The 27,283-nt window shown below is 44.7% G+C and overlaps 1 protein-coding gene across 2 annotated transcripts in view; it reads left to right on the top strand.

The window, feature by feature from the left end:
* ESRRB (estrogen related receptor beta) overlaps positions 1-26,796 on the top strand; it is a 128,435-nt gene extending 101,639 nt beyond the window's left edge. For both annotated transcript variants that reach the window (XM_083862848.1, XM_083862847.1), the window contains 4 exons: positions 9,237-9,347; positions 9,969-10,130; positions 15,988-16,257; positions 22,372-26,796. In XM_083862848.1, the coding sequence (XP_083718974.1) occupies positions 9,237-9,347; positions 9,969-10,130; positions 15,988-16,257; positions 22,372-22,616 (788 nt within the window). In that variant the 3' untranslated portion in view covers positions 22,617-26,796. The remainder of the gene's footprint in view (positions 1-9,236; positions 9,348-9,968; positions 10,131-15,987; positions 16,258-22,371) is intronic.
* The last annotated feature ends 487 nt before the right edge of the window (positions 26,797-27,283 follow it).

Below are 27,283 nucleotides of genomic sequence, written 5' to 3'. Positions count from 1 at the left end.
GTCTGCTCAGAGTCCTGCTCATGACTGAGTCCTAAGTGCAACGTTCTGGGATGTATGAGTGACTTCTGCCCAGTTTCTTGTCGACATCACTGGTCCACTGGTCACTTTGCCTCCAAGAAAGAGGTCAAAGACTGAAAGGGTCCTGGGGATGTGTCCTGTGATGGACCAGGTATACCTTATTTCTGAAAGTAAACAATAGGAGTTCGCAGGAGTACATGCACTGCACATGCCAAAAGGAAGAGTGGGGACTCCTGGGTTAGGAAACCTGCCCTGTATGGGGTGTTTTACCTCACTCTGAATATTTTTGAAGGTACGTTGTCCTCAGGCCTAGCCTCCTGGTTCTCAAGAATCACCCTTGTGTGGTGCAGGTGAAGTCTACAAACAAAAGGAAGGAAGGTAGAAGAATATATAGTCTTGATCTGGATGCAGAAAAGGGAGGTTTCTTAACAGCAAGAGAGAAGTTAGCCAATTGTCCAATAAAGACATATGATTTATCTTATCTGCATGACTCTCTTCCCAAAACTGTTATGCTGTAGTAACCTCAGGTACAACCATTCCTTTCCCAGGCTTTGTTCCTTTGCTCTTAATGCATTTAGATAAGACATGCTAGAGAACATATTAAAATTCAACAGGAAACCCAAATTCTTTGCTACAAATCTCCCAAGCTCTTGGACTCCTATCTGTCTAATATTATTTCTGATGTAAAGTTTGCTAAAAATGTGTGGATACTAACACTGCATCACCAGGCAGTGAAACAGGCAAGAGAAGTCTACAGAAGAGAGCCACAAAGTTCATTCAGCTCGTCTTTCTGTTAATTGCTCCCCTTTCCTTCCTCTCCTTGGTGTCTTTGGGAATACCTGGCCTCCCAGAAACTTGAAATAACCTGGTGGCCCTTGTGTTAGCTAAATGCCTTCATCTCTATGAATGCTGGAGGTGATCCCCACTTCCGAGAGGGTGAGACTTTAATCTCCAAAATTCAGAAGCAGCTATCTTTTAAATCCATCTCCTCTTCAAGACCCTGGCTGATTAGGAAACCCCGTACTCAGTGAAATTGCCCCAGTGTTTATTCCTAACTCTTCAGTTTCCCCTAATGGCTGCTGGTGTCATAAATTTTTCACAAGGAATCAAATCTTTCATCCTGGACAGACTTGGCTGTGTGATGTTGTAAATTTGAATCAGTCATATAGTATCTGAGCAAGGGATTCCAAGCATTGGTGATTTCAAACCACTTCCACTTACAATTTTGCCTTCATCTTCTACTAAAATCCAGATAACTGAATCAACAGCAGAGCTCCTTTTCAGCAACGTAACCACATGGAGGGTGTTTAATTTCTGTTTTCAAGTGAAAGAATCTCTCAATGGAGCAAAGTGCTTCCAGCAGCCTTTCCCTCCTGCCCCCATCCCTGCTTCCAGACCATGTGTTCTCAAAAAGATATTTGATTTCAGTGAAAGCTCAGCTGACATCCCTGCAATATGCTTGGGTTCTTGCTTTGTGCTTCCTGGGAAGGATGAGGGCTCCTCCGGGGACCCTGGGTAATTGGGTTAGTGGCCAGCTCATGTCAGGAAATTAAAAGGTAGCCCCGATCAGGTTGCTGCTGTGTGCAGTTTAATGGCTTTGTATTTATAGAGTATTCTGCCTCCAGCCGCTGCCAGAAATATCCCTATTGGAGGTATCCAAATGAAAAAAGAGAATGAAAAAATGATTTTTCTTTCTCTAAAATATTCTTGTGTTCAAAAACAGACAGGCAACCCCCTGTCCTTTGAAACAGGATCTCTAGGAGCAGTGAGTGGCATCTTGTTGACTCTATCTTCCACTCCCAACTATTTTCCAAGGCATAAATTGAGCATTTGCAATGTGGCTGGAGCTGAGTTGTGACAGAGAGCATGTGCTGCCTTTGGCAGGTTGATGTTAATTCTCCAAAGAGAAGGCTTCCAACAGATGGACTCTTCATAAATTGCACATTGGGCTGAGTGCACTTGGTGTCTGTTTTCTGGACATAAGAATGGCACATCCAGTACCATCCCTATATTTCTCCCTTATCTAATGGATTATAAATCTGTTTAATTTGGTTCCTCTCATTTGTTTTAAATTTTGTGGTTCTTACCATACCTAACTAGATCTCTATTCTTTCAAACATTGAAATCCACGTTCCATCAATATATATCTATATGGGTTCAGAGGGGCATCACCTCTACATAGGTTTATAATAAACACTTTGTGTATTGTGTCACCAAAACTATGCTTAGTGCTCTTACAATACATACAGAAAAGAGGAAGCAGATAAAAACTGCAACAACCGTCCTGGGATTTTTAGAACCCAGCCGTTGTCCTAGAAACTTTTAGGAAGTTTTGACAATATAGCTAGTAAGATTTTTCAAGGTAAGTAAGAATGGGATGGGACTGAATATATGCCCCCACTGCTCTATAGTAACTTTAGGCATGTGCCTCTGATAACCTGTGTGCACCAGGGACTCAGCTCTGCCAAGATTCTCAATCCCTTTCCCTGACTCACCTTTGAAGACTGCCAGCCCTTGACCTGCAGAGTATCCTGAGAGGGTCTTTATTCAGAACTTCCTGGCACAGCTGTTCCAATTTAAGAATTCAATAAGAAATGGACAATAGTTCTTAGTGTTAGAAAAGCCACTGTTGAGGTGAGAACTTGAGGAGATGCTTCAAGGCTCAAGCTGAGTTGCTGTAAAAGGCTGGCCAAAGCAGAGCATGTGGTGTTGGTGGTCTAACTCCCTCACCTCTGTGGATCTCCATCACAAGTAGAACTCTTTCCATGTAGTGGCAGGGGCCTCTCCATTGTGTCACATATCAAAAATTGTTGTTCTTGATCCATGCTTGTGCTCCTCTGCCTGTTCCAAAATCTGCTCCACTGAAATACATTGAGACAGAAAACTGGACTAGAGATAGCACTGGTTTTACCCCACCAGGTTTCTCTTGGTAGTCAGTGAAGAGAAGTATCTGTCATGCCTCCTCAAATAAGTGCCTGGCCAGTAAACTGAATGTGGAGATGCCCTTTTCTCTGTTGCCTCTCAAGGGAGCCCAGAAGCACAGAAGGGAGCTATCAGTCTAAAGTAAGGTGAGTTAAATCACACCTAGGACTGCAGGTTCCTCTAGGCAGCAAACACCACTTTGGGGCTTTATTTCTGAGTTCTACCTCTTGGAAAGTCAGTGGAGCTGAGGCTTTGTCATCTTTTAGGTCCTGTTGTGAAAGGCAACCTTGGTCTTTTCCTAGCAGGCACGTGCCTGCATCTGTTCTTTTGCACAGTGCCCCTCAGCCCACTGCTGTGCAGGCACTGTGGCCATGGGTGACATAGCCAATAGAGCTGCTGACCTGCTTCAGACTGTGTGGAGGGCTGGGAGGGGAAGCAGTCAAAGGAGAACGTTTGCATGGACCATGGACAGAGGGTGAATGTGTGAGCGTGGGGCTTATTAAAGAGTTGTTGCAGAGAACAAGGTACTGAGGTATTCTTTATTCTCATTTGCCCTTGAAGCCCTTGTTAATTCCTGAGTTTCCAGAGGGAGCAAAGTGGAGGGAGCAAAGTGAGAGGGGCTCAGCATGGGAAGAAGATGTACATTTGAAAAACAGCAGTGGCTAGCACTGCAGACAGCCCTGCAGAGCTGGCAGCCATGCAGCTGGCATTGGCAGAGGAGAGGGACTGGTTTTCAAGCTGTGTGGGTTTCACCTGACTCTGTATGCTTTGGACCAACCATTTGAGACATGCTGCTTGTGTTTATGTGTGTGAGGAGCTGACACCTTGTGTCACTGCTTCAAGGCATGTGAGAGGCTGTGGGACCAGGTATAATCAGGTATCACAGGGCTAACCTGTCTCTCTGAGTCCAGGGACTCTACAGTCAGCCCAACAGTGAAGAAACTTTCCCACCTGACTAACATAACCCTGAAAGCATCAAAGGTGGAAGAGGCTGCAGCATCTTACTTGAACTGATCTAATTTCTCTGTAGGCTCTTGTAACACAGGAGATGGATTTTCATCTCCACTTCTCCTCATCCCCAGGATAGTTCTCTACCCTTTCTTTCCAAGTGTAATTTCCAGGCTTGTTCACTTGCACCAGCCTAGTCACTGGGTTCTTCTGTCTGTGCTGATTTGTGACCCTCAAGTTGTTTTCCTGTATTATTTCAGATGAATTGGGAAATCACATCAGTCACCCAGCAGAAGACTCTCTAGGAGCTGGCCTGTTTTTGCCACAGCGTTAGAGCCTAATAGTATAAAGGGATCTTTTCTCATTCCCAAGCTGGAATCTGAGTAACAAAAGAGAGCCTCGTCAGTTTGCAGCCTCTCCATTCCTGTTAGGCAGAGATGCTTTTCCCTATAGTCTATTTATTTTTCCATCTTGGTGGCAGGCCTGACTTTTAATGGTCATCTCTACTTTCTGTTTCCTTGATAGGCTTCCTGGCTCACTCATCCCATTACCACATGCTATTGTCTCTCCTGAAGTTCAGAGCAGAAAGGAAGAGGGAAATTTTGTAGGAGACACTTTGGATACAACCCTTCTCCCTTCCTTTCTTCTCTGCTCCTAGCCTATACGTCCCAGTTTCCTTGGCCAGTACCAATCCATATATTTTAGACTGCATCTCCCAGAGACAGGTGCTCTGCTAGCTACAGACCACCACCCAGCTCAGACCCTGGGAGAGCAAGCAGTGTGGAAAATGCAGCTCAAGGATTAGGTGGGCAGTAGACACAGGACCTGGCTAGTGTATCAGGGAAGCTCAGCAAAAGCAACCATTTCGCTTTCTGGCCAGCACTTGCCCTGTGTTCCCTTTGGTTGTGTCCTTCTTGGTCTAGAGACATATTGTACCATGCAAACCCTGTAGCTTGACTCCTCCGTTAGCTCTTTTGGCAAGATAGATCTTTCTGTTCCTATAAATCCATGGGCATGTGATAGGACTCGATGGAAAGTGAGGTGAGGCTGGTAATTTGACACGACAGCTGATATTGGGCCTTGACTGCATTTCCCACTGGCCAGGGCTTAGCTTCACAGAGCTTTTACGAGTATTTTTAGTCTCCAGAAAATAAAAGAGAAACTAAACCTGACTCTGTGTGCTGTCGCCTCTGCATACTCGGCTATTTTTACTTCCGACAGTCTCGGCCTGGGTCCAGCTTTTAAAAAAAGATGGAATTATTTTACTTCCATTAAGAAAAAAACCCCAAGGCCTGATGTTATCAAGTCGGTAAGGGGACATCTGATCCCAAAGTTGTCGGGCAGACATCTCTCCAAGGGGCATGTCAGAGAAATGCAGGGAGCTTGAACGATCAGCAGATCAGCTCTCCCACTGCAGAGGCTTGGTGCTGGCACAGACCTCTCTGCAAGAGTGCTTGGAACACGAGTGGCACCCACAGGACACTTAGAAAACTGACATCACTGCCCCAGGCAGGATGCTGAGCTGAGAAGTCCTGCGCAAGTCCTGGCCCTGCCCTCCTCCCTGCAAGGTCAGAGGGGCTTGGGCCAGCAGGAGAGCTGAGAACAAGCTGCCAGGGAGCTGGAACTCAACCCCTGTGGTGTACACCAGGGTCAGCTCCATAGCTAGGTCAGATGAGGAGGATTTTTATGCCGGGTATCTCAAAAGGTAACAAAACTGAATGAGCAGCAGCACTTCCTTGCCATACAGGGGAATGGGAGGAGAGGGCTTGTTTCCAGAATAAATAGCCTTACTTTGAAGGAACTGCCAGCAAGATAGGTTACCAAAGGGTGGTGCTTTCCAAACTTTGCCCTATACTGTTGGTCTCAACTCTGTGCTGGCACAAAGAGGGGTCTAGGAGTGTCTGTGGTGGTGACATTTTTGTAGGATGAGGGTCTTCTCTCCTTTGAACTGGCTAGTTGTGATTCATGTGATCACAGGGTTTGTGCAGGAGCTTTACTTTGCTGCTGTCTTGTTGTGAGGCTGCAGTACCAAATCCTGTGTCAGTCTTCAGTATGGACAGCTGCATCTCATGCATGGCTGCTGCACCTTGCTCAGGCAGCTGCACATATGGTGTGAAACCTGCCCTTGAGATTACAGCGTACACACCCCTCAGCTTTGCTCCAGCTCTCTCTCTTCTGTCTCCCTTCTCCTTACAATCTCTTACTTCCATTCATATCCCAGTTTACATCCCACTCCATTTCTTCTCTGCTCAGTGTTTTCCTTCATGCTGCTTCTCTGAGCTCACCCACCACACCTCCCTGCTCCATTTTAATGTCTGTCCTTAAGTGTCCCTCTCAGAGCTGCACTGTAACCAGTCTGCCTGTCTTAAAATCAACCACAGAGGAAATCATGCAGAGCAGCAAGCATTAACCTGAGTACCTGGATACTGATTCTTGTACCAGGTACAGATTTTTGGCTATGCCTCTTCCTTCCATCTAGATATGACCCATTAGGTTGTCAGATCTTTAGCAAAGGCATTTTACCATGATGCTTATGTCTGGAGTGTCACAGTTAGGGACTCAGAGGGTTGAAATGCTTTTGCTTACTGTGGTACCTGTGGGTCACTGCACTCAGCAGCTGGAGCTGGGATGTGCTGTGTGGGGCTCAGCCTGTTCACCAGCTCTGTGGCTGGAGCAATGACAACAGGGTAGAATTGTGGCTCTGCAAGTGCTGATTGAAAAAGTTTGCCTCAAGGAGTGTCGCACAGGAAGGGGAACAAGAGGAGGACAAACAGTTATTCAAAATTAACAAGCTGAAGTCCTTGGGCAAACAGACCTCTATCTGCTCAGTGGGGGAAGGAGGGATGGAGGGTAAATCTCTCTGTGTCTTTCTTATCTTTTTTTAATGCACTTAAGTCCCTTGTGTCCTTATAATCTGATTGAGGGTCCCTAATACTGCTGCAACCTGTGCAGCCATCTCTCTGCCAAGCACTGGAGGATGGCATTCTCCTTGGGAGGAGGAAGCAGGCTCCTTCCCCCATTTCCTCCCTACTCCTTCTAGTTCCCCCTCCCTGATGCTTAGCAAACTGCGCAGCAAATGCATCCTGGAAGGCTGTGTGTTGGTTTCTGGAGAATGGCATCTCCCTCTTTCCCTCCCCCTGACCACTGATGTGAGGGAATGCACCACCTGTGATCCTTATCTGGGAGGGTTCTGGGAAGATGCAATTCAGTCCTGAAGTCTTGGCAGCCTGTTCTGGATTCCTCTATAATCTTCCAGCAGTGTATTTCTGACCCCTTTAATTTTCATATCTGATTGTTTGGTTTACTGGCAGTTCCAGAAATTTGTGACCCTCCCTTCTCTCCTGGCTTATAGGTAGGTGTCATTCATTCAGCAAAGCATGAAGTAGAGTCTTATTTCTTAAGAAACAGGGCACATTTATAGAGGGAAAAAAATCATGGATGAAAATGAAAATTTCCTGCCTTATCCAGGATTTTATTACTGCTGTTCCTCAGGGATCTCCCTGGATAACCTCAGGTTTGGGATTCCCTGTCTGTCCTTTTTGAAATTGCTCTCTGAAGCATATTTGGGCTCCCAGGAAGGAGTCTTGCCCACAGGCTACCTGCCACTGGAAATGGAAGTAAAGGAAGCAATAGGCATAATTTTCAGAAACAATACTATGTAATGGAATAGAAAGGTGGTACTTAGGGACATCAGTGAATTCTCCATACAGGGTGAGAAATGGAAAATAGGGCAGGGGAAAGAAATTACTCAGTGTGACCTGAGTTCACCTATATCAGCTTCATGCCTTTCTCTCTATCTTCAACATCTTCTGTCCTCCCACAGCAGCCACCCACAGTAGCTGTTGCCTTGGTCTGCAGAGCGCCACACGTGCTCATTCCTGCTTCTCCTGCTCAGTGGGAGATACTGCTGCCAGACTGAGTGTTATTGGCCTGGTATTCTTGTTGCTTAGGGGGCAGTTGATAGTCAAATTGTTTTGGTGCTCTAGCCATGAAGAGTATCGGGATCTAGGTGTTGTTGCAAGTAGCAGTTTCAGGTGGGGAAGGTGTGGCTGGTGTGAGCATTACAGTAAAAGCTTTCTTTTTTCCTTGACAGAGTAAGCAAACATGACATTGAAATGCAGTGTGACAGACATGCCTCCTTCTAGGGTAGAATATTTGCCAGCCAACTGCAGATTTTTTCAGGTGTACAGGTTATCCAAAAAGTGTCACTTCAAAACTGATGTCGAGTGTTTGCTTTTAGTTGTTTGTGTTTATGTAGCGGTATGATTGCCAAATATTAATGACTTTATTTGATTAGTAAGCGTATCACATAATTGGTTCCCATGATCAGACTAGATAAACTCCTGTGTGTTTCTGAGGAAGTACTTGTATAGTGTAAATTCAAAATTTTATTCTAATCAAATGCTCCTACATTTACTTTGAATAATTTTTTTTTTTCCAAAGCGGTTTCTTCCAGCAAGACTGAGTTACCCCAGTTTCACAGACTGATTATAAAAGTCCATATGGCTGCTCAGAAATAACAGACAACTGCACAGATATCTGTAGGGTTTTTTTTTTTTCCACAAGTTTCTTTTTAACATCATGTTTTGTACTAATAGGACAACTTAGTTGCTGTTCCTGGTCTATTGATGATGCTGTGGTTTTTAGCATGGTGACAAATCACTGATACTTCCCAGTCACTGAGAATTTTTTTCAGAGTGCAGTTTCCAGTTTGGTTCACTGTACTTTGAAAGAGCTGCAACAAATTCTTCAGTGTCTCCCTACTACGTCTTTATCATTGCTTTATTGTAGTCAAGGTTGTTACTATTTATTTGGATTCTACTTTTATTACAGTTGCCTTACTTGATCAAGGCTGAAACATCGTTGTTGAATTAATAGTTCATTCATTATCTGTTGCTATAGGTCACTTTTTCCAAATATAAACAGTGAGAGGTCACAGAACATTTAACTTCTCATTTTTAAGAACAATCAAACTAGCTTGTTTTTATAACTGCAAGTTTGATTGACATTTAAAATCTTTCTTTTTAAAAGCAGGATCATGTAGAGGGCATTGAGGTCTGAAGCTTTTCATTTTCCCATCAGATTTATAGAGATTCAAGAGTTTGAATGGGTTATTTTCTGTCTTCATTGATGTTTTGAATAAAAGTAAAGCTCAGAGCAGCATGCTTAGAGCTGGAGGGAGTCTAGCTGGTATTGAGATTGATGGGTTCAGCTGAGATCTCAAGTGTTTGGGAAAGAGAGGCTTCCTGGAGTGTGGGGAACATCTTACTTAGCAAATTTTAGTATTTGCATGTCAAGGTTCTGTAAGGCACTAAGAAATCATGAGGACTTTTTGGTTTTACCTGCAGGTGTTCGTCTGGATCGAGTCCGTGGAGGCCGTCAGAAATACAAAAGGAGACTGGATTCTGAGAGCAGCACTTACCTGAGCTTACAGATCCCACCCCCAGCTAAAAAGCCATGTATGTATTGGTCTGGAGTTGTGGTCTTCTGAGCCGCCACTATAGTTCTTTTCACTGGTCTCTCAGAAGTACAGTATAACAATTTCATTTGTGATTCCTGTATCAGTCAACAGCACTGGAATTTTTTCTTACAATCATAGTTAGAGTTAATTAGACAGGCCTAGGTACAGCTCAGGTACTGTATTCATTGTACCTAGGGTTAAATACCAGACCTTTCCTGGGAGATTGTGTAAATCCATTTAGTGATCTTCTTATCTTTTCCTTTACCCAAGCCATGTTAACAAAACTAGTCCCATGCTGATTTCTCTCTTCAGTACTACCCATAGTTCTTTAAACTTTCCCACATCCCACTAACCTTTTTGCTTATACCTCCTTCTCCCCTCATTGGACCTATCTGAGACAATGACTGACAACATTATAGCAGCTTCCTGCTTTTGTCATCCATGTGCAGAGCTGGTTTGGCATAGGCAGACCACTACAGCTTGTGTAGCTGCAGTGTGGTTCTCTGTTGTGACCAAAACCATTGCTGAGGTCCTAGGGGCTCTGTAGTCATGTCTTTTCCCAGGAGGGATTCACCTTATGTCACAAGAGATACAACAAGTTCTCCTTTGAAATGTGCAGTGACTAAGATCGTCTCCCACTTGCTGGTGGCTGAACCAGAGAAGATTTATGCCATGCCTGATCCAACCATGCCGGAGAGTGACATCAAAGCCCTGACAACCCTCTGTGACCTGGCAGACAGGGAACTGGTGGTGATCATTGGCTGGGCAAAGCACATCCCAGGTAAATGGGGAATTACAAGGCTGTAAGCATGAACAGCAAAGGGATCTATTATTTATCTCTGTGCTTATCAGTTTTGGCCTCAACCAGGACTTTTTCCTATAGTGATGGATGGAAAGTACTGTTACAAAAATCTGCTGGGCTCTCATTGGTAACAAACTCCAATGCAGCCTGTGATGGAGGTGCATAAGTAGATCACTGTACGTGTGTGTGCCCTGGGATTACGCAGAAGGCTTTGATATGATACAGTGAAGTTCTCTATCATATCTAGCATTGAGTGGCCCAGTGAAAGCACTTGGGAAACAGCCTTAGGGATGATGTGGTGGACTTTCGTGGTTTTGCACTACATCAACATGACCTAGGTCTGTTGTGTTTATAGATGAATAAATATTATGGCAGTGACTGGATTTTATTGCTAAGAACAAGGCAGAGACACACCCTCTCAGCAGTAGGCATTCTTGTCCAGACTCAGGAAAGCTTGTCATAATGGATTTGTCACAGAACAAATCCCATTGTGATAGACAACATGCTATTGCCAGTGAATCTCAAGGCTTCTTTGTTGACAAATAATGAGGACAATTTATTGGCAGTGTGACTGGCCTTGGAAGGCTCACTGATTATATGCAGTGTGTGTCTGTGTGATTGAGTGACATAACAAGTGTCCAACACCTGCAGGTAGGGTGGACTGAGGCTGAAGGAGCAGATACGGCCCTCAGTGTTGAGTTCTGTGTTCTTCCCAGATTTGGATTGGGAATGGGAAAATGTTCCACTCTCTCTAGCATCTCTCCAACCCCACCAGAAACAGGATGGATCTGTGTGTGGGGAAAACTAGCCAGGGAACTTAGAGGCAATCCTTTGGATTTACAAGGCTGCTTTCCAAAGATTGCTTCAGATGTTCACTGTGAACAGCTCACTAAAGCTACAAACAGCTCATTTCAGCTATCTCTTGCCTTCTGTCCCCCTTCCTTTTGTCAGGAGAACATATGATGCTCTGATACAAGATCATAGGATTTACTGCATGTTTTGTCTTCCACTGCATGGGTCTGTGTTTTTTGCTTTGCGTCTTGGCTGTAAATTCTTCGTTTTTTAATGAAACATCTTAACATGAGTGATCAGACAGTTTAGTTTTTCCATGTATTTTGTTTCATTCTGTTGCTCCTCTTTTGGCTTTTTGGTAGCTGGTTCTCTTTTTCTGTAGAGTATTTCTCCTGGGACCCAAGAGTTAATGGTTTTCTGGGCTGTATGGAATATGGATTGTTATGAAATAGGACTATGAAGTCTGAAGAAACTTTTTCAGGACAGTATTTCTGAGAAGAGGTTAATCTTGGTGGTGCCCTTCTTACATGAGATCTGCCATATATGCAGGGATTATACCCATCACTAGTGCTGGAATCCATCTGGGGCTGATTCATCACAAGTAGGGTTACAGTGGTGATTAGAGAACTCAGCCTGGATTGCTCTACTAACCCAATACTCGGGGTGTTAACAGGAATGGTTTTAATGCAATGCAATTAGCTGCTATGGCTGTCCAGTGAGGTGGTGCTGTACATCCCTCTAACCTTGGCTATTTCTGTTCACACAGAGTGCCCTGCTGTAGTTCCCTTGTGGCTGTGGGATAAGCTGAGTTCCTACAGAGTTTTCCATCCTGGCAATACTATCCCAGAACAGGAGCATAGTAGAGATTGTTTCTGCACTGTGTTTCTTTCTCTCCTTTCTGAAATCAGGACATATCTGCCATCATCTCAAATTTCTCTGTGTATTTTCCTCTCCTGTCAAAGGCCTTACAACACAGTAACAGCCACAGTAATCAGCCTGGCACAGTTCAGACCACTAGCAGTATTTTATAGTAGGATTGTGCACAGGAGAGAGCTCAAGAATTGTTACATAAGAGAGCAGTACTGACAAAAAAAGATAAAAGATAGTTCATTATAATGGAACAAAACTCTGTAGTTCTGCAAGAAGTATGAAACATACTGAGTTATGCAGCAAGGGGGCAGAGCAGGGCAGGGCCAGGAGCCTGCCAGGTGTCTAAATCATCTATGCCCTCCCGGGATTTTGAGCAAAACATGACATTGCTTCCTGTGTGCATAAACTCTTGGTCAGAGAAGGATGGAGAAAGAAGAAAAAATCACATATTCCTGCTTTGAATTCACGCTGGAATTAGTAAAGAAAGATGAGACATTAAAGCCATACCAACCCTGGAGGATCCCAGGTGTCAACACAAACTTCTACCCCACAGTATTAGCAAATAAAATCAGTAAAACTTTAACACACTTTCCTGTGATAACAATAAAATAAAATTTAATCGTGTTTAGCAAATATTATTAGCTCAATAGCCTTATTAGCCATGTGCTCAAAAGCCACACTTAGCCAATGTGGGGCTGTTCCCTTCTGTATGAGGCTCCCTCCCCACTACTCACTCTCCTCCCATGGAAAAATTGTCTTGGAACAACATCCACCTTTTCTTCTTGCTTTGATGCAGGGTGACAACACTTCTCTTGACGGGTGACGATGAAGGTTCTCCCAGGGTAGCTGTTGTGCTGTTCTCACCAAGAAGACATTAGTACTAGCACAGAATGAAATATGGCAAGTGGAGTGACAGCAGCTGTGTCTGGAGTGGCCTCAGATCCTATAATTACATCTCCTTTTATTACCTCTGCTAATGGCCCTCCAGGATGACAGAAATGATAATAAATTAACAGATTATGAACTCCACTTGCCACAAATTATGTGACGATTTTTTTTTTTTAAATTCTGGGAGCTCCCACTGCCAAGCCACTGAAATAATAATAATTTAAAAAAAAAATTAAAAACCCCAACCTGAATGTCACATCAGCTATTGCAAATAAAGCAGCTTTTCTAGAGGTGCACGTGGGAAGGAGGGAAACATGCATGCAGCTCTGTGCTAGAGCCAGGGGCTTCTCTTCTGGGGCAGTGGTGGATTAGGCATCTTTCAGGATCAGACTTGAGAAAAGCAGGAAGAAACAGATCACTAAAGGCATATTTTGGATGCTGGGCCATCAACAGCTCAAGAATGCAAAACAGTTGTATTCTAGCAATTCCTAGGAGCTGTAAGATGACAGAAAATATCACAAGTAGAGGTTCCCCAGTGTTACAATCCTATAATAAATAGCAAGCCTATGATTTTGGCCAGGTAAAATTAACATTTAGTTTTCCTGATCTCAGCTCTTATAGCATGAGAGAGTTATATGATTTCCCCTTTACTGCAGTGATTCAGGGACAGTCCTTTAGCCCTTGCACTCCACACGTGTGAACACTGGAGGATAAGGGTCCCAATTCTGTCAGACATTTCAAGTCCAGGCTTGACACCATAGTGTCATAGCTCTCTCTTCACACTCGCCTGCTGGAGCTGGAGTTGTTGGCTACTGGGAAGTGCTTCTGGCAGGGGCTTTCCCAGGTGGGTGGGGCAATTGCAGCTGGCTCTTCTGTTCTTCTTGGCAAAGGGTAAAATATGGTATCTCCGGTTCTCACCTGCCACAACAGCCACTGGGAACGGGCAATTAACAGAGATGTTGTGTGTACAGGCTACTGCTAGAGTTAAATCAATTTTCCTACTTTATCTGTAGCAGAAAAGTTTGAGCCATGCCTGTCCTGGATCCTCTCACTCTACTTTGTGACTGTTTCTCAGTCTTTAAGAAATGTTGGCAGACTGCAGTAAAGCAATGGCCTAACACCTTTTGTAATCCAGATGGGGAATGAAGATGCAGAAAGGCCATGTGACTGATCCAGAAAATGGACTTAAGGCAGCAGCCTAAATGTTGGACTTATCTCCGTGGTCAGAGCTAGGAGAGGGATGACCAAAGGAGAGATCTCAGGTTCTAAAGAGTGGCTGTGTACCTTTACTCTGATTGCAGGACTAATCACATCAGTTCCCTGTGCAGCAAGCAGAACTGTGGGACGGGATCCCAGGCATTGGAGCTGCAGCAGCCTGCACTTGGACTGAGCTAGGAGGGTTGCATTCCAGAGCAGCACAGTTCTGAGTGCAGGGCATAAGGGGCAGAAGGGTGAGGTAAAGGACCAGGCACCCACCTCCCAGCCTGAGCAAGAGGCAGGATTCATCAGGGCTGTGTGGAGCACAGGCTGTGCTGTACAGGAATCAGTCTCACAGTCATGGAGCTGGATTTGCAGCTCTTCTCCCCAGTAGCCTGGACTCCTCTTTAGTTGTTCCCTCTGGCACTCCTCCCCAATGGTTTATTGATTCTTCCCTCCCACCCACTGCTCCCCTCAGACCTTGCACACACAGCACGTGACAGCTGATTGGTATCTGTTAATTAATGTGGCCTGGGGCCTCTTTTCTATTCAGTGGCCTGATAAGGGAAATTGGATGTCCAAGGGCTGCCAGGCCATTATCACCCTTTGCTTCCCCTGGCAACACAAACACAAAACATGGCGTAGAGATAAATAAATACCACTAACCCACCCTTCTGCCTTCCCTTCCCCAGCTGAGATAGTGCAGATAGAAAAACAGATCCCACAGTCAGTCAATATAGCAATCATCAGCTCTTTTGTTAATTGCCAACTTGATAACAAGAGAAATCAAATGATCATCATGGTGGCTGTCTACATAAGCCCGATGTGGGGCCAAGAGCTGTGAGCAGGGTGGGGTATGGGATAAAAAAGTCCAGCTGAGCCTTGCGTGAAGCCAGCGGGGCTGGGAGGCTTCTGCATAGAGGCTCATGAGTTCACAGGTTTCTTGGTGACCCCAAGGCTTCTTATGCATCTGGGGAGAAAACTGCTTGGGGAGGCTGGTGGAGCATCACCCTCCCAGCTGAGGCATGCCTGGGTTTCCCATTCTTTCACAGCCCTAGGAACCTTAGAAGCAAGGGGCTGCCAAAAAAGTACAATTTCTGCCGGTCGATGTGGGCAAAAGCTGCCTAGAGAGGACTAATGCACTGTGCTTCACATTCCTGTTTGTAATGACTGTTAGAGTGCCCATCTCCCAGGATCTTTCATGGTCTGGCCTTCAAGAGTACCAGGTATGGAGGGCATAACACAGACAGTTTTCCTTCCCATGCACTTTTTTCTCCGCCTTGAGGTGGACATTGCCTCTGTTTCTGTTCTCTCCAATTTCTCAAGTGGACTCTGGGACTGTTGGGGTCTGTCTTTCCTCTTTCTGTATTTGGTGAGAATATTTGGTTCACTGTTGGGGTTGGTTCCATTGCTACTGGGTTTGGCTATGATTTAGGTACTTGTATGGCACCACAAAGGTATTTTTATCTGTGGGTAGGGTTGTAGGCAGAGCTGCTGGTATGGAGATAAGAGTGTGATGAGGAATAGAAGAGATTCTCTTCACAAATGTATTCATTTTTGTACGTATTTCAGTGCTTTGTTGTGGCAGGACTTCTTCTCATCTTTGCCAAAATGTGAGATTGTAGTATACTTGTAATTCAGGCCTGTGTCATTCCCTCCTATCCCATCAGAAGCCCTCTGTTCTGCCATCTGGAGCTCTTCTCTGCTCGTTTTTCAGCTGGGACAGAGTAAATGGGCTGCAATACAGACCTGCAGAGGAAGACAGGGAAGGCAATGTGGTACAAAAGAGTGGCTGCTATGAATGAAGCAGTGGTCATTGAAAAGAGATTGCCACCAACCTTGGGCTCCCATAAATGCTATCAGAGCATCAGATTGATGCTGTGGGTGGGCATAGGAACAAAGAGGGGAAGGTCCATGTGTGCCGATTGCTACAGAGACAGGGTCACTTTAATGAGTTTGGGTTTTTTTTTAAAGCAGTGGGTCAGTAAGGAAGAGTGCATGGTTTGAATCTCAGAGAAACTAAGGACCCTATTCTCCTAGAGGCTTTGCTGCACACCCATTTGACCCTGCTTGTCTTTTGCCCTGTTAGGGTTCTCCAACCTCTCCCTTGGAGACCAGATGAGTCTTCTGCAGAGTGCCTGGATGGAAATTCTCATCCTGGGCATTGTGTACCGCTCCCTGCCATATGAGGACAAGCTGGTCTATGCTGAAGACTACATAATGGATGAAGAGCATTCCCGTCTGACAGGGCTGCTGGAGCTCTACCTGGCCATCCTACAGCTGGTGCGCCGCTATAAGAAGCTCAAGGTGGAAAAGGAGGAGTTTGTCACACTCAAAGCTCTGGCCCTCGCCAACTCAGGTACAGCCCTGGCCCAGCCAGTCAAGGCTCATGCTGTTATTTGACCTGGGAGGGGAGTAGAGCCTGCCTAAGAATCTCTGCCTGTGTCATGCAACATTCTCAAAGCTCTGCTCTAAGCTGGAAAGCAGGGAGAAATGAGGCTTACTGCTGCTAGAGCCCCAGCTGTGCTCTGACCCTGTAGTAGGGAGTGGAACAGATAGGGGTGGACTGGTTGCTGGTTCCAGGCAGTAAAAGGGTCTGTGTAGGCCTTTTCCACTAGCAAGCTGACTCCAGTGCCATGAGCTCAAAAAAGGGATCACGCTTGCATCCATAGTGTTGGTCAGATACAGCAAACAGGGAAACTCTCATCCTAATTCCAAAAAGCTGTTGGGGCTGGGGCTGCCTGGCCCTGTCCTGGAGATGTTGAGGTAGCAGAGATACTGAGTTCCCCTTTAAGTGGGAGACTGTGGATGTAGACTGCAGCCCTCAGTCCAGCAGGCTGCATTGTATAAAAGCCAGCCAGACACAGATTTGCTCATGAGTCCCATCTGAAAAAGAAACTGCTAAAGCTACTGTGTGACAAGGGCTCCCTCTACATCCCCTGAGTCTCACTGTCTCGCATCAGATCTTTTTGCCAAATTTGCATCATGCAGGTCACAGAATTCACCCTTGCAGCCCAGCCCTGAAACCATTATCTGTGTTTGGCTAAATCCACTTTACAGAAAAACACCCAGTGTTTTCTGGAAGCTGGAGGATTAAAAGAGGGTGAATCTTCATCTTGCTTGGCAGCTGACTCTAATAAGTAATCATTCTCTCAGTTTTGTTTTTTTTTTTTTAAAGGCATATCTTAATGTCTGTTTGCTTGAGTTCAGCTTTGAAAAAATGGTCTTTGTTGAGCTGGGTCCTATGACTCCAGGTCTTTTTATACTTGATAGCTTGACATGATAAACTTCCTGTTCCATAGTCGTGTTCCTTGGCTATGGATATATTACTTCAAGTATAAGGATGTGGTCCAGGATTCTGTGAGGCTGCCTCACAATTTTTCACCATTTTGTCCCTGTTTGCCATCCATCCACTCCTTAACAGTAGCAATTTAAAAGAAAAAGAAAATTCCTTACAGCTCATTGATAAAAGCGTTGTGCAGTAGCTGGGTTTTTCTACTGATCCCTGTGGATTTCCCTGAGAAAACTCCTTCTTCAGGGATGATTCACCACTGATAGCTACTGTGAGGTCTGTCATCTAGCCAGTTACTAATCAATTGAAAGTGTTCTTTATTGATATTGCATAGTGCTAATTTTTTAATGAGAATGTCCTGTGGTCCTAAGCCAAGTGCCTTATAAAAACCTAAGTCTATTATATCTATGCAGTTAACTTTATCAACCAAACTTGTAATCTCATCAGAGAATGAAATGAAGTTTGTTTGACAAGACCTCTCTTCCCAAGTATCATGTTGACTGGCAGTAAAATCACAGAATCATTTATAATGGAAAAAACCTGTAAGATCACCACTTCCAACTGTTAAGCCAGTACTGCCAAGTCCAACACAAAACTGTGTCCCTAAGTGCCACATTTACATGTCTTAAAAATGCCATCTTATTAGACTTAATTGAATGTCACTTTTATTTTTTCTTTTATTTTTGCCCTGGTTCACATCAGGCTAGCATAGAAATTATCATATAAGACTTAGGAAAATATGCGCATCATTAGAACATTTCCAGTCATCTTGAATTTCTTAAAAATACCATGACTTATCAATCATTAATCTGCCCTAGATGACCCTCAGCTGGCAATTTTAGAACTCTTTAAGCCAAGTTACTCAGCTCTGCTGATTTCTGTGAAGTTTGTCCTAATAGTTCTAAAACTTTCCTGCATAAACAACAGACTATGCAGTCTGCATCATCTTCATATAACACAGGTATATAAAGCTTCTCTTTTCTAAATAAGAAATACTCACAGAGGTCTTCTATCTACTCTGCACTGCTAATAATAGGTTAATAATCTCCAGATGAAAAGAGCCCCCCTACAAATGATCATTTTTCTTCTATTCCTTAAATATTTATAAAACTTCTTACTGTCTTTAGCTATTCTAGCCATGGCTTTTCTTCCTATGTCCTTCATTTCCCTTATCGTTTTTCTGTGCTTCATAACTTTGTTCCATTTTACAATTCCTCATATATTGCTTTTTTTAGTTTTAATTGCTGCCTTCCCTTTGTCTGAACCAGGATGGGCAGATGGCCAAGGCTAGCCTTTCTCTGTGCAGTGTTGGCTGTGGGTGATGTAATCAACTTGTTAAAGAACCTGTCTACCAGGAGGGTCACAGGATTAAACAGGGAGAAGGGCTCCTTGGAGAGGCTGGAGTGCTAAGGTAGCATTTGTGACAGAAGTGCCACACTGGGACATTTACCTGGCCCATGCTATGGACACTGCTGTCAAGTTCTTCACAGAACAGAAGCAACGGAAGCACTCTCTACTGTTGTTGCTCACTGTGCTTTTAGGACTAAGCCCAGAGTAAACCTTATGAGACAGTCTCCACAGGAGTGGAGTAACACTGAACAAAGACAGAGCAGAACAACCAACATTCATCAGATGCCTTGGGGTTCCATTTCCAGTGCTGTGGAGTAAAGATACCAAGGTAAGGGTCAGGAGGCACAGGCCAAAACATGTTCTCAGCTGGATGGAAAAAAGCACTCTGACTTCACTGGTTTCCCCAGTGCAGCTAGAAGTGTAGCTGTGTAGGAGGATAATCCACAAAAGTCCTGTTTTGTTATTTGTATTGAAACATACAAAAGTAAAGCATGGGATTTTGTTTTTCATGTAATTAAAGCTTCTCATGACTCACAGATAAGGAAGCTGGAATAGGGCAGATGTATTTTTCTGTTGTAACTTAACATTGAACCTTTGTGTTCTTTTAATTCCTGTTATTTTTCTTAGTATCTTTTTGGCAAGGATAAACTTAAAGAGCCTGCATGTGTGTGCTTGCATGCAAACAGCCAGTTCCTAAAATGGGAGGAAAGCAGTTTGGGCCAGGCTTGAGCTCCCTTGGATCAGAAACAGGGCTTAAAGATGAACACCTAGATTAGCACCTGTGCTGCCTAAACCTGCTTTCTGCCTTCCCTCCCATATAGATAAATTCTGGGTGTAATTGCTTATGCAACCCAAGTTCTAGTGACTTATGCAGCCCTGTGTATACCGACTCTTTGGCTCTAGGAATTCAAACAAATGAAGATAGAAGTGGGAGCTCAGTCACTCCTTACTAGAGAAGAAGCTGATAGTAGGCTGATCTCTGAGTCCTTGGTGTGAAACACCAACAACACATCTGCTGGGATTGGCAAAGATAATTCAAGGGATCTCTGTCTTTAGTAAGTGTATTTTAGAGAGCTGAGGGATGAATTCTTAATTCTCAGAGCAGCAGGCAAGTCCCAAACAATATGATCACCCATTTTTTTTACAGAATTGAGGTGCTGTAGACCTAATTTGTTACCCTTCAGAGTCAGCAGTCCATTTTTAAGCCTTCCTAGATCCTCTTTCCTTAAAAATAAAAACTCATCAACCTATATATTGAAAAGCCCACTAGGTTGGCATACAGCACATCCTCATTTTAAGACATCCCAGAGTACATAAAATTTATTTCCCTTTTTTTGTCTGCAATGCATTTTAATACTAAGATGGAGTGAGAAATGTCTGGATCTGGAAAAGGGATGCATAGCAAATTTTGTACTAATGGGTCCTGTGAGGTTCCTGTTTCTGTCAGAAGCTGCAAGAACAAGTTAGGTGAAGAAGCAGTGGACCTCATCCATTGTCACACCTGCCCTGTACCCCATGCCAGCGGTGCTGGAGAAAGGTTTCTGGTATGAAGACCAGCTTCTAAGCCAGCTGACCTCAGGGACATGGTCAGGCAGCCTGCCCCCACCTCAGTGCTCTGATAGCTGTAAAAATTCATAGCTATTGATTTCGTAATTAACAGTTTATCAATGCCATCGACACCAGTTCACTGATGGATTGCAAGGAAATTAATCCTGCAATGTTGTTTTATTCTTTTGCAGTCAGCTGCCAATTTTGAGCTTCTTTCAGCAGTGTGGTGGGGGTGGGGCAGGCTTTGATCTTTATTTCCCCAGTTTCTCTCACTGTATACACTTAGTTATTTAGTGCTGTTATGTCTTGTCACCTTACAGAAGCCAGCTGGCAGAAGGGCAGATTTGGGATTCTGTCTAGTGTACAGCAGCATCAGTACCCAAAAGCAGAGCACCCACTTTGCACTGAAGCATGGCTCATTACATAGTAATTCTAGCACCCACTGGGATCTGCAAACTCTGACAGGCTGTGATTACTTCTCTCCTTTGTGCACCTAGCCAGAAGGACATTCAACAGAAAGGATAGGGGACATTCCAGCTTTTGATACTTCCAGTCTTCAAAATTACCTCTGCAACTTGGCAGGAAGTAGATCACACTCAATTCTCTTGGATTGTGTATGGAAATTGTTCAGAGGTGCTACCTGGCTGGGAGAAGTTGCCAGACTGACTTGGCAACATGCTTCTTCCTCCCTTCTTTTCAGAATCAACTCTGTGTCTAGCTCAGGTCACTGTGATGACCTAGCAGCCTTCTTCTGAGCTTCTTTGCCTGGTCTCTTGGATAAAAAGTGTAAATGTATGAAGAATCATTTTTCAGTAGGCTTCTTCGGAATACTTCCCTTTAATATCTTCTTAATTAGTGCATTCCTTCTAAACAGCTTCTTAAACAGCTTTCTTGCTAGACAAAATATTTTCCCAACTGTTGTAATACTTTATAAATCATTCATCATAAATAGCATTTTAGGCATAAATGTATCTTACAAAATTCACAGTCTCTAATTTGTGTTGTGCTCTTCATAAAATTGACACATGTTTCTAGAGAGACTTTGGCACTTCAGTCAGCTTTCCTCCCCTTCACTGCTGTCACTCTGGGGAACCCATGTCCTCACATTTGTGTTTGTGTGTGGGCTGAGCCAGAGCACTGCCACACTGCAAAGCCCAGGCTGTGATGCCAGGTGGTGCAACTATATGTGTTGCTTGCCTTACTGTCTCTCTGCCATTGCTTCTGGTTTTGTTGCCTTGTGGCAGGAATCTTTATCAATAGGTTCAGTATTGATTAAAAGTCTCTAAACAATGAAGACAAGGCATCAGTGTCTCCAGCTCTGTCATGGTTGTAAAAAAGAAGCACATATCAGCAAGATGGAAAACCTTTGGTAATGCTCTGCCTCTCTGCTCTTTGGTGCTGCCCTCTGACACCATGCCTTACCCATTAAGTTTGGCAGTCTGTGTTCAATATGGTTCCCTATCTCAATCCTGGACTGGGTCCTTACCAGCTAGCTACCTTCACAGACACACCAAGGAGCCTTGCAAGCCCTGCTAGCCCTTCCCAACAGCTCATAGAAATCTAACTGGCAGCCAAAGGGAAGAGGCCTTGCAGGAGGCATGGGTTTCCTTTATTTCAGCAGGAAGCTCCTTAAGCAGCTGCTGGCAGTCTCTGAAAACAGGGGCATATGCACAAAGGTGGGTCTGGCAACACCCCTGGGCATACTGGTTGTGACCTACCGGGGCTTTTCTGTTTTGCTGACACCCTTAGCAGCTGCACGGCAATTAGGCAGTTTAGACAGATGAAGCGCTATAGCAGCGTTAATTATTCTTAATGAGATTGCTCCCAAGCGGCAGCACAGCAGCTGCTGCCCCTTGCAGGGTGACTCGCCCCATAAGGAGGATGGAGGGCAAGTGAAAGTGCAAATCACAAAGGCCCCTGCCTGACCCCTGCATTGCATTGGGGTGGCTGGCAAAATGGGCAGCACACAGGGCGTGTGTGTCACCCACCTACCCCAGGCAACCTTACTGTCCCTGCACTGCTGGGCCAACACACTGGGCTGGGGCTGCGGCCAAACTTCATCCTGCAGCACCACACTTGCCAGCAAGCTGGTTTTTTCTGCCTAAGAAACAAACCAAACAACACCCCTCAACCCCTGCCCTGTGTGGATGGGGAACAAAAACAACCCAAAAAAACCCCACAAGAACAGATAAGAAGGAAAGAAAACATCATTAGCTTCAGAACCATGAAATATTTCCTTTCTCATGTCTGACTTTGTTTGCCATCTTTTCTCCCTCACCCCAGACTCCATGCACATAGAGGACATGGATGCAGTGCAGAAACTCCAGGACCTTCTCCATGAAGCCCTGCAGGACTACGAGCTGAGTCAGCGCAATGAGGAGCCCCGGCGAGCAGGCAAGCTGCTCCTGACCTTGCCTCTCCTGCGGCAGACGGCGGCTAAAGCTGTGCAGCACTTCTACAGCATCAAACTGCAGGGCAAGGTTCCCATGCATAAACTCTTCCTAGAAATGCTAGAGGCAAAGGTCTGACAGCCCCAGCACCAGCCGACAGTGGCCGGGGAACAAACTAGAAACAAAGATGCAGACAACGGAGCAATCCAAACAGCAGCAGCAGCCACCGCCGGCTTTTATCTCCAATCATTTATTATGGAAGAATTATTTAATGTCTATCTGTCGGCGTGACTGCAGAATCTTGTGTACAGGAGGGGGGAAACTTTTAATCAGTCACCTGTTTCTCTTTATTTCATTGTTTTCTCTGTGGGAAATACCAGTTTATGCTCTTGCACTTGTTGAGGCATCACTGGGGCTCAGCCCCTCAGATCAGTGATGCTCTCGGCACTGTCCAGGCTGCCTGCTCCCCAGCTCCCTCTGCCAGTTCTGGAGGGGGAGTGGGACCAGAAGCAGGAAGAGAGGAAGAATAGAGTCAATATAAACTTTATCTGCTGGTGTTATGAGGGGTCAGTTAGAAAGGGAAGCAGCCATGGTCCTTCTTTTTGTCACCTTTCTGCCTCTTACTATAGAGTAGATACTCCTTTGGAGAGCAATACTGCTGGACCTCTGCTGAACAAAAAGGCTGCATCCTAGACTCCTCTAACACTTGTACATACAGGCCCCACTTCTTGCTGGGAAAGATGCTCCTAACTGTGTAAGATATTCTGCGACCTTGTACAGTGTGTCATTACGCCTGGCTAGTCCCTCCTATGTACAATCCCTGCAGGCCCCTGAAGAGGTAGGATGTATGTCCCTGAGAAAATGCAAGTCTTTCCCAAATGGCAAGGGAAAATAGCCTGGCGTTATGCTTCAATGCCGGGTTGACTTGATAATCTCTGCATCCTCTCCTATGTGGTGCTAACTACAATTCTTCCACACTTTTCACCCCATAGTGTATCACACCTGCCTCTTCAGCTCAGCTGAGTGCCATTCCCCACCTGTTCCTTGTGGCAGAGAACACAAGGCTTTGTCTGCATGGTTACTGCCCAAGTATAAATACACCCCAAACCAGATCTTTCCTAGACTTCATTAGAACTCTTTGGCTCCACAGAGACTTTAGGCTTATTGCCAAATTCTAGTTAGGAATCAAGGGCACTGCTTTTCAGAGGAGGCAGCTCTAGAGCCTGAGAGATTGCTTTCTTGTGGTAGCCTAGGGAAATAAAATAGAGGATGGCATGAAACCCCTGATACTCCAACTACTGTCTTTCCCTGCCTCATCCCATTATCCTCAACACCAGGAAAAGAGCTAGCATAGATTAGACCTGGGGCTGGTAAGAGGTTGTCTTGCTGATCAGAAAGCAAATACCTGACCTTGAGGTGATGGGAGAAGAACATGGGGAATGTTTATTTACTCCTCTTATGTAACCAGGTTCCTGCTGTCTCCAAGACCTGGTTTAGATCTGCTTCCTAAGCCATAACTGCTGCATTCCCAGTAGCCAGAGGGGAATGTAGGTGACTGACAAAATTGTTGGTGTTCTCTGAAACTTTATTTTCTAGGTCACTTAGTTTTAAGCCATCCTGCTGACAAAACCTGAGTGTATTGTCTTTTTCTGTGGTCAGTAGCATGGCACTAGAGGTGAAAAAAACCTCTGATCTACATTTGAGACACCACTAACTCTATTGCCTGTGTTCTCCTCAAGCTTCCACCCCTTCCTGGCTTCCCCAGGAGAAAGGTGGTGTGTAAGAGGAGCAACTTGCCCTCAGGAGGAAGTCTTCCAAACCAGGATTGAGATGTGTGATCAAAGACTCCGGGTACTTGTTTTCTGCTGGAGCAGAAAGTGTCCCAGCAGGGTTGTTGGTACTGCAGAACCCTGCCCTGGCAGGCTCAGACACGGAGGTGCTGGCATGGTGACCTCTGAGCTCTCATAGCCAGCCCATGTCTTGCACTTAAGTTAGTTCTGTTCTATCTCCTTTGAGTTCTTCCTCTGCTACACAGTCACTCATTTTGTACTCACTTGTTAAAGGAATTGTCTTGCTTCAGGCCTATTAGTAAACCACCAGAGACCTAAGGGGCAGAAGGCACATGGGAACTGGGGCTCCTGTGCTCACAGCAGTAGCAATTACACAGTGGTCTTGTGCTTGGAGCGGATACTTGTGCTTCTCTCCCCCACTCCCTCCCAGAGTGCAGCTGGGGAGAAAATGTGAGGCTTTTGGTTGCACTCATGATCCCTGGACCCATCTGTGACTGAGGGACCAAAGTGAAATGCATGCCACTGTTACAGAGCCAGCTTGCCATGTGCTGCACTCTGGCAACTCCTTCTGGCTGTGGTATAATTGCTTTTGCAGATGTGCTGGGTTATCACCTCTAAGTTTGACTCACTTGACCACTGCTGCAATGCTGCTGCCAAGTACCACCCAGCACATTGTGTTCCAGCCTGCCGTGCAAAGGCAGTTGTCCCAAAATGAGTTGAAAAGATCCTAAGAAGAAATTCTTGCTCTGTTGGGCCCTGCCAGAAAGGTCACTTACTCACACACCAACACACCTGTCCAATCCCCACCCTGCCAAAAAAAAACAAAACTACCCCAAAACAACCCCAAAAGGCTCTTCTAGGGTTTGTTGTATTTGAACTCAGGCCTGCTCTCCATAAGAGGAAGCTATCTACAAAACATGATTATGGAGAGCTGCTGAGTTAGCTTTTAGCTCATAGAGACTGCTGGCTATTTAGATTAGGGCTATGGGGTGGGGGCAATTCCTGCCCTGGCACAGCAATATGAAGATACCAAATACATTTTTTTTCCAGGAACTTCTTTCTCCATTAAAGCTGCGTAACGTTGGAGACCATCCAAAAATTCTTCATTGCTTGAAGATAATATGCAGGGAAATGTTTGCATTTCTTCTGAAACAGGATGGGAAGTGAACCAGACAGTATTTAGGATATATTAAAGTCTCTAACCAAGGAATGCAAACTCTTCCCCAGGAACTGGGACACAAACACCTGTCTAGATTTAACCCTAAAAAGGCTTGTACCATCCTAAATTGGGAAGTAGGTCAGGTTTCTTGAGCCCTTCAAACAAGTGTAGGAATCACAATCATCTCTTCCCAGTTACTCTGATCTGCTGTGCATCACTAGTACTTATCATACTGACACAGCTGAGGAGCATTTCCAGCTATACAATGAGCTGGGATTGCAGAGGAGTGTAACATAGTGTAGTCCCCCCAATGCACTTTGAAGTAGGATATGAAGCTTCAGCAACTGCTTAGGTCTTTGAATGCTCACAGTCTCTTATAAACAGGTCTGGGGATGTGGAAGGTGAGACATGAACTAGGAAATGAGTTTTGGGTCAGTGCTCTTTATGCTGCTCATTTATAATATAGGATTCACAGAGTCAGTGTCATACAGCTGTCCTTCATGGGGCAAAAGATGATGGAGCTTGAGCCTTGGGACACAGATGGGCTCTGTGACTTAAAGAAAAGAGAAACAGTAGAGCTAAATGTATCAGTGACAGTTAATAAACCCACACCAGCAACTATGGTAAAAGTAGCTCCAGCCCCTGATTTGCATGTGTGGATAACAGAAACCATGTACCTGTCAGCTACTACAAAAGGCAGTTCTTCCCAAGTGACCAACTCTTCTGTTTTGGGCACATTGTTCTCTGGGACTAGCAGTGTCTGACCTGTAATGCAAAACAAATTTCATGGGGATCAATTAAAAGGTAAATTACCACTCTGAATTTAGGTTTCTGGGGAAACTTGGGCATTACACCTCGCAGCAAAACTGTGAAGCTACAAGAAACGTCCCCACAACAATCAGAACCTTGCAGTATTGCTCATGCTAAGGGGGCATTATTTTTCTCTTTGTAAGCTATATCATCTTTTTTTTTTAACTATTATAAATATATGAAATAAAACATGCTTCACCAGAAACATGTAAGCAGCTATTAGAGGGGCAAGTAATTGAGAAAGACCCTAGAATGTAACGTGTTGAGCTTTTATTACCAATTGGAGCTAAGAAAACAGAGCTTCCACTTTGTATCCACAAACTATAATCAATCGTATAGCCAAAGGCTGCTCTGTTGTTCCTGTGGCTGGGTTACGTGGAGAAGCCAGAGACAGAGGCTGTGAGAATGATGCAGGGAGTCATAGACAGTCAGTGAAATAAACAGTATCTACTTAACTATTATCTGCTCCTAAAAAAATAACAACCTGTTAAATAAATTGTATTCCTGTGGTACAGGTCATTTCAAACAAAACAAAAAATAAAACAAAGAAATGTAAAAACTAATGCAGACAGTAATGTTTATTGTGTTTAGGAGCTGCTCTGTTCTGTCCCTCGGGATGCACATGGCTCCACAGAAAAGGCTGGTGGGGGGGAAAGCATGATCTGTCTGTACTGGCTGAGGAAGAGCAGGAAACCCCCAGCCCTCTCACTTAGAAATACTCATTTCATGTTTTCCCATATAAAAAATTCTCAGCAAGCTTCTGAGTTTTTGTGAGATGAGCTTTGCTGAGAACTTTTAAGACAGGCACCATTGCCAGTCTCTGCCACAGACCAGTGTATTTCTCCCCCTCACTCCTTTCCATGTTCCAGTGGTGCAAGGAATAAACAGGAGCTAGTAATGGAAAAATCTTGAAGTTGTTCCTGTGGGAAAAAAACCCCCTCTAATCATAAAATAGACCACTGGCTTAAACCCAGCAGTGACATCATGAGTGTTGCAAGCATTACAGCAGCTGCCCAGTGCTTATGAAGCGGATACAAGTGCTAAAG

Source organism: Zosterops lateralis, assembly GCF_965231275.1.
Source record: "Zosterops lateralis genome assembly, chromosome: 6".
In the NCBI taxonomy this organism is placed as follows: Eukaryota; Metazoa; Chordata; class Aves; order Passeriformes; family Zosteropidae; genus Zosterops; species Zosterops lateralis.
The sequence above is the reverse complement of the archived record's forward strand: the minus strand, read 5'-3'. Positions and strand labels throughout refer to the sequence as shown.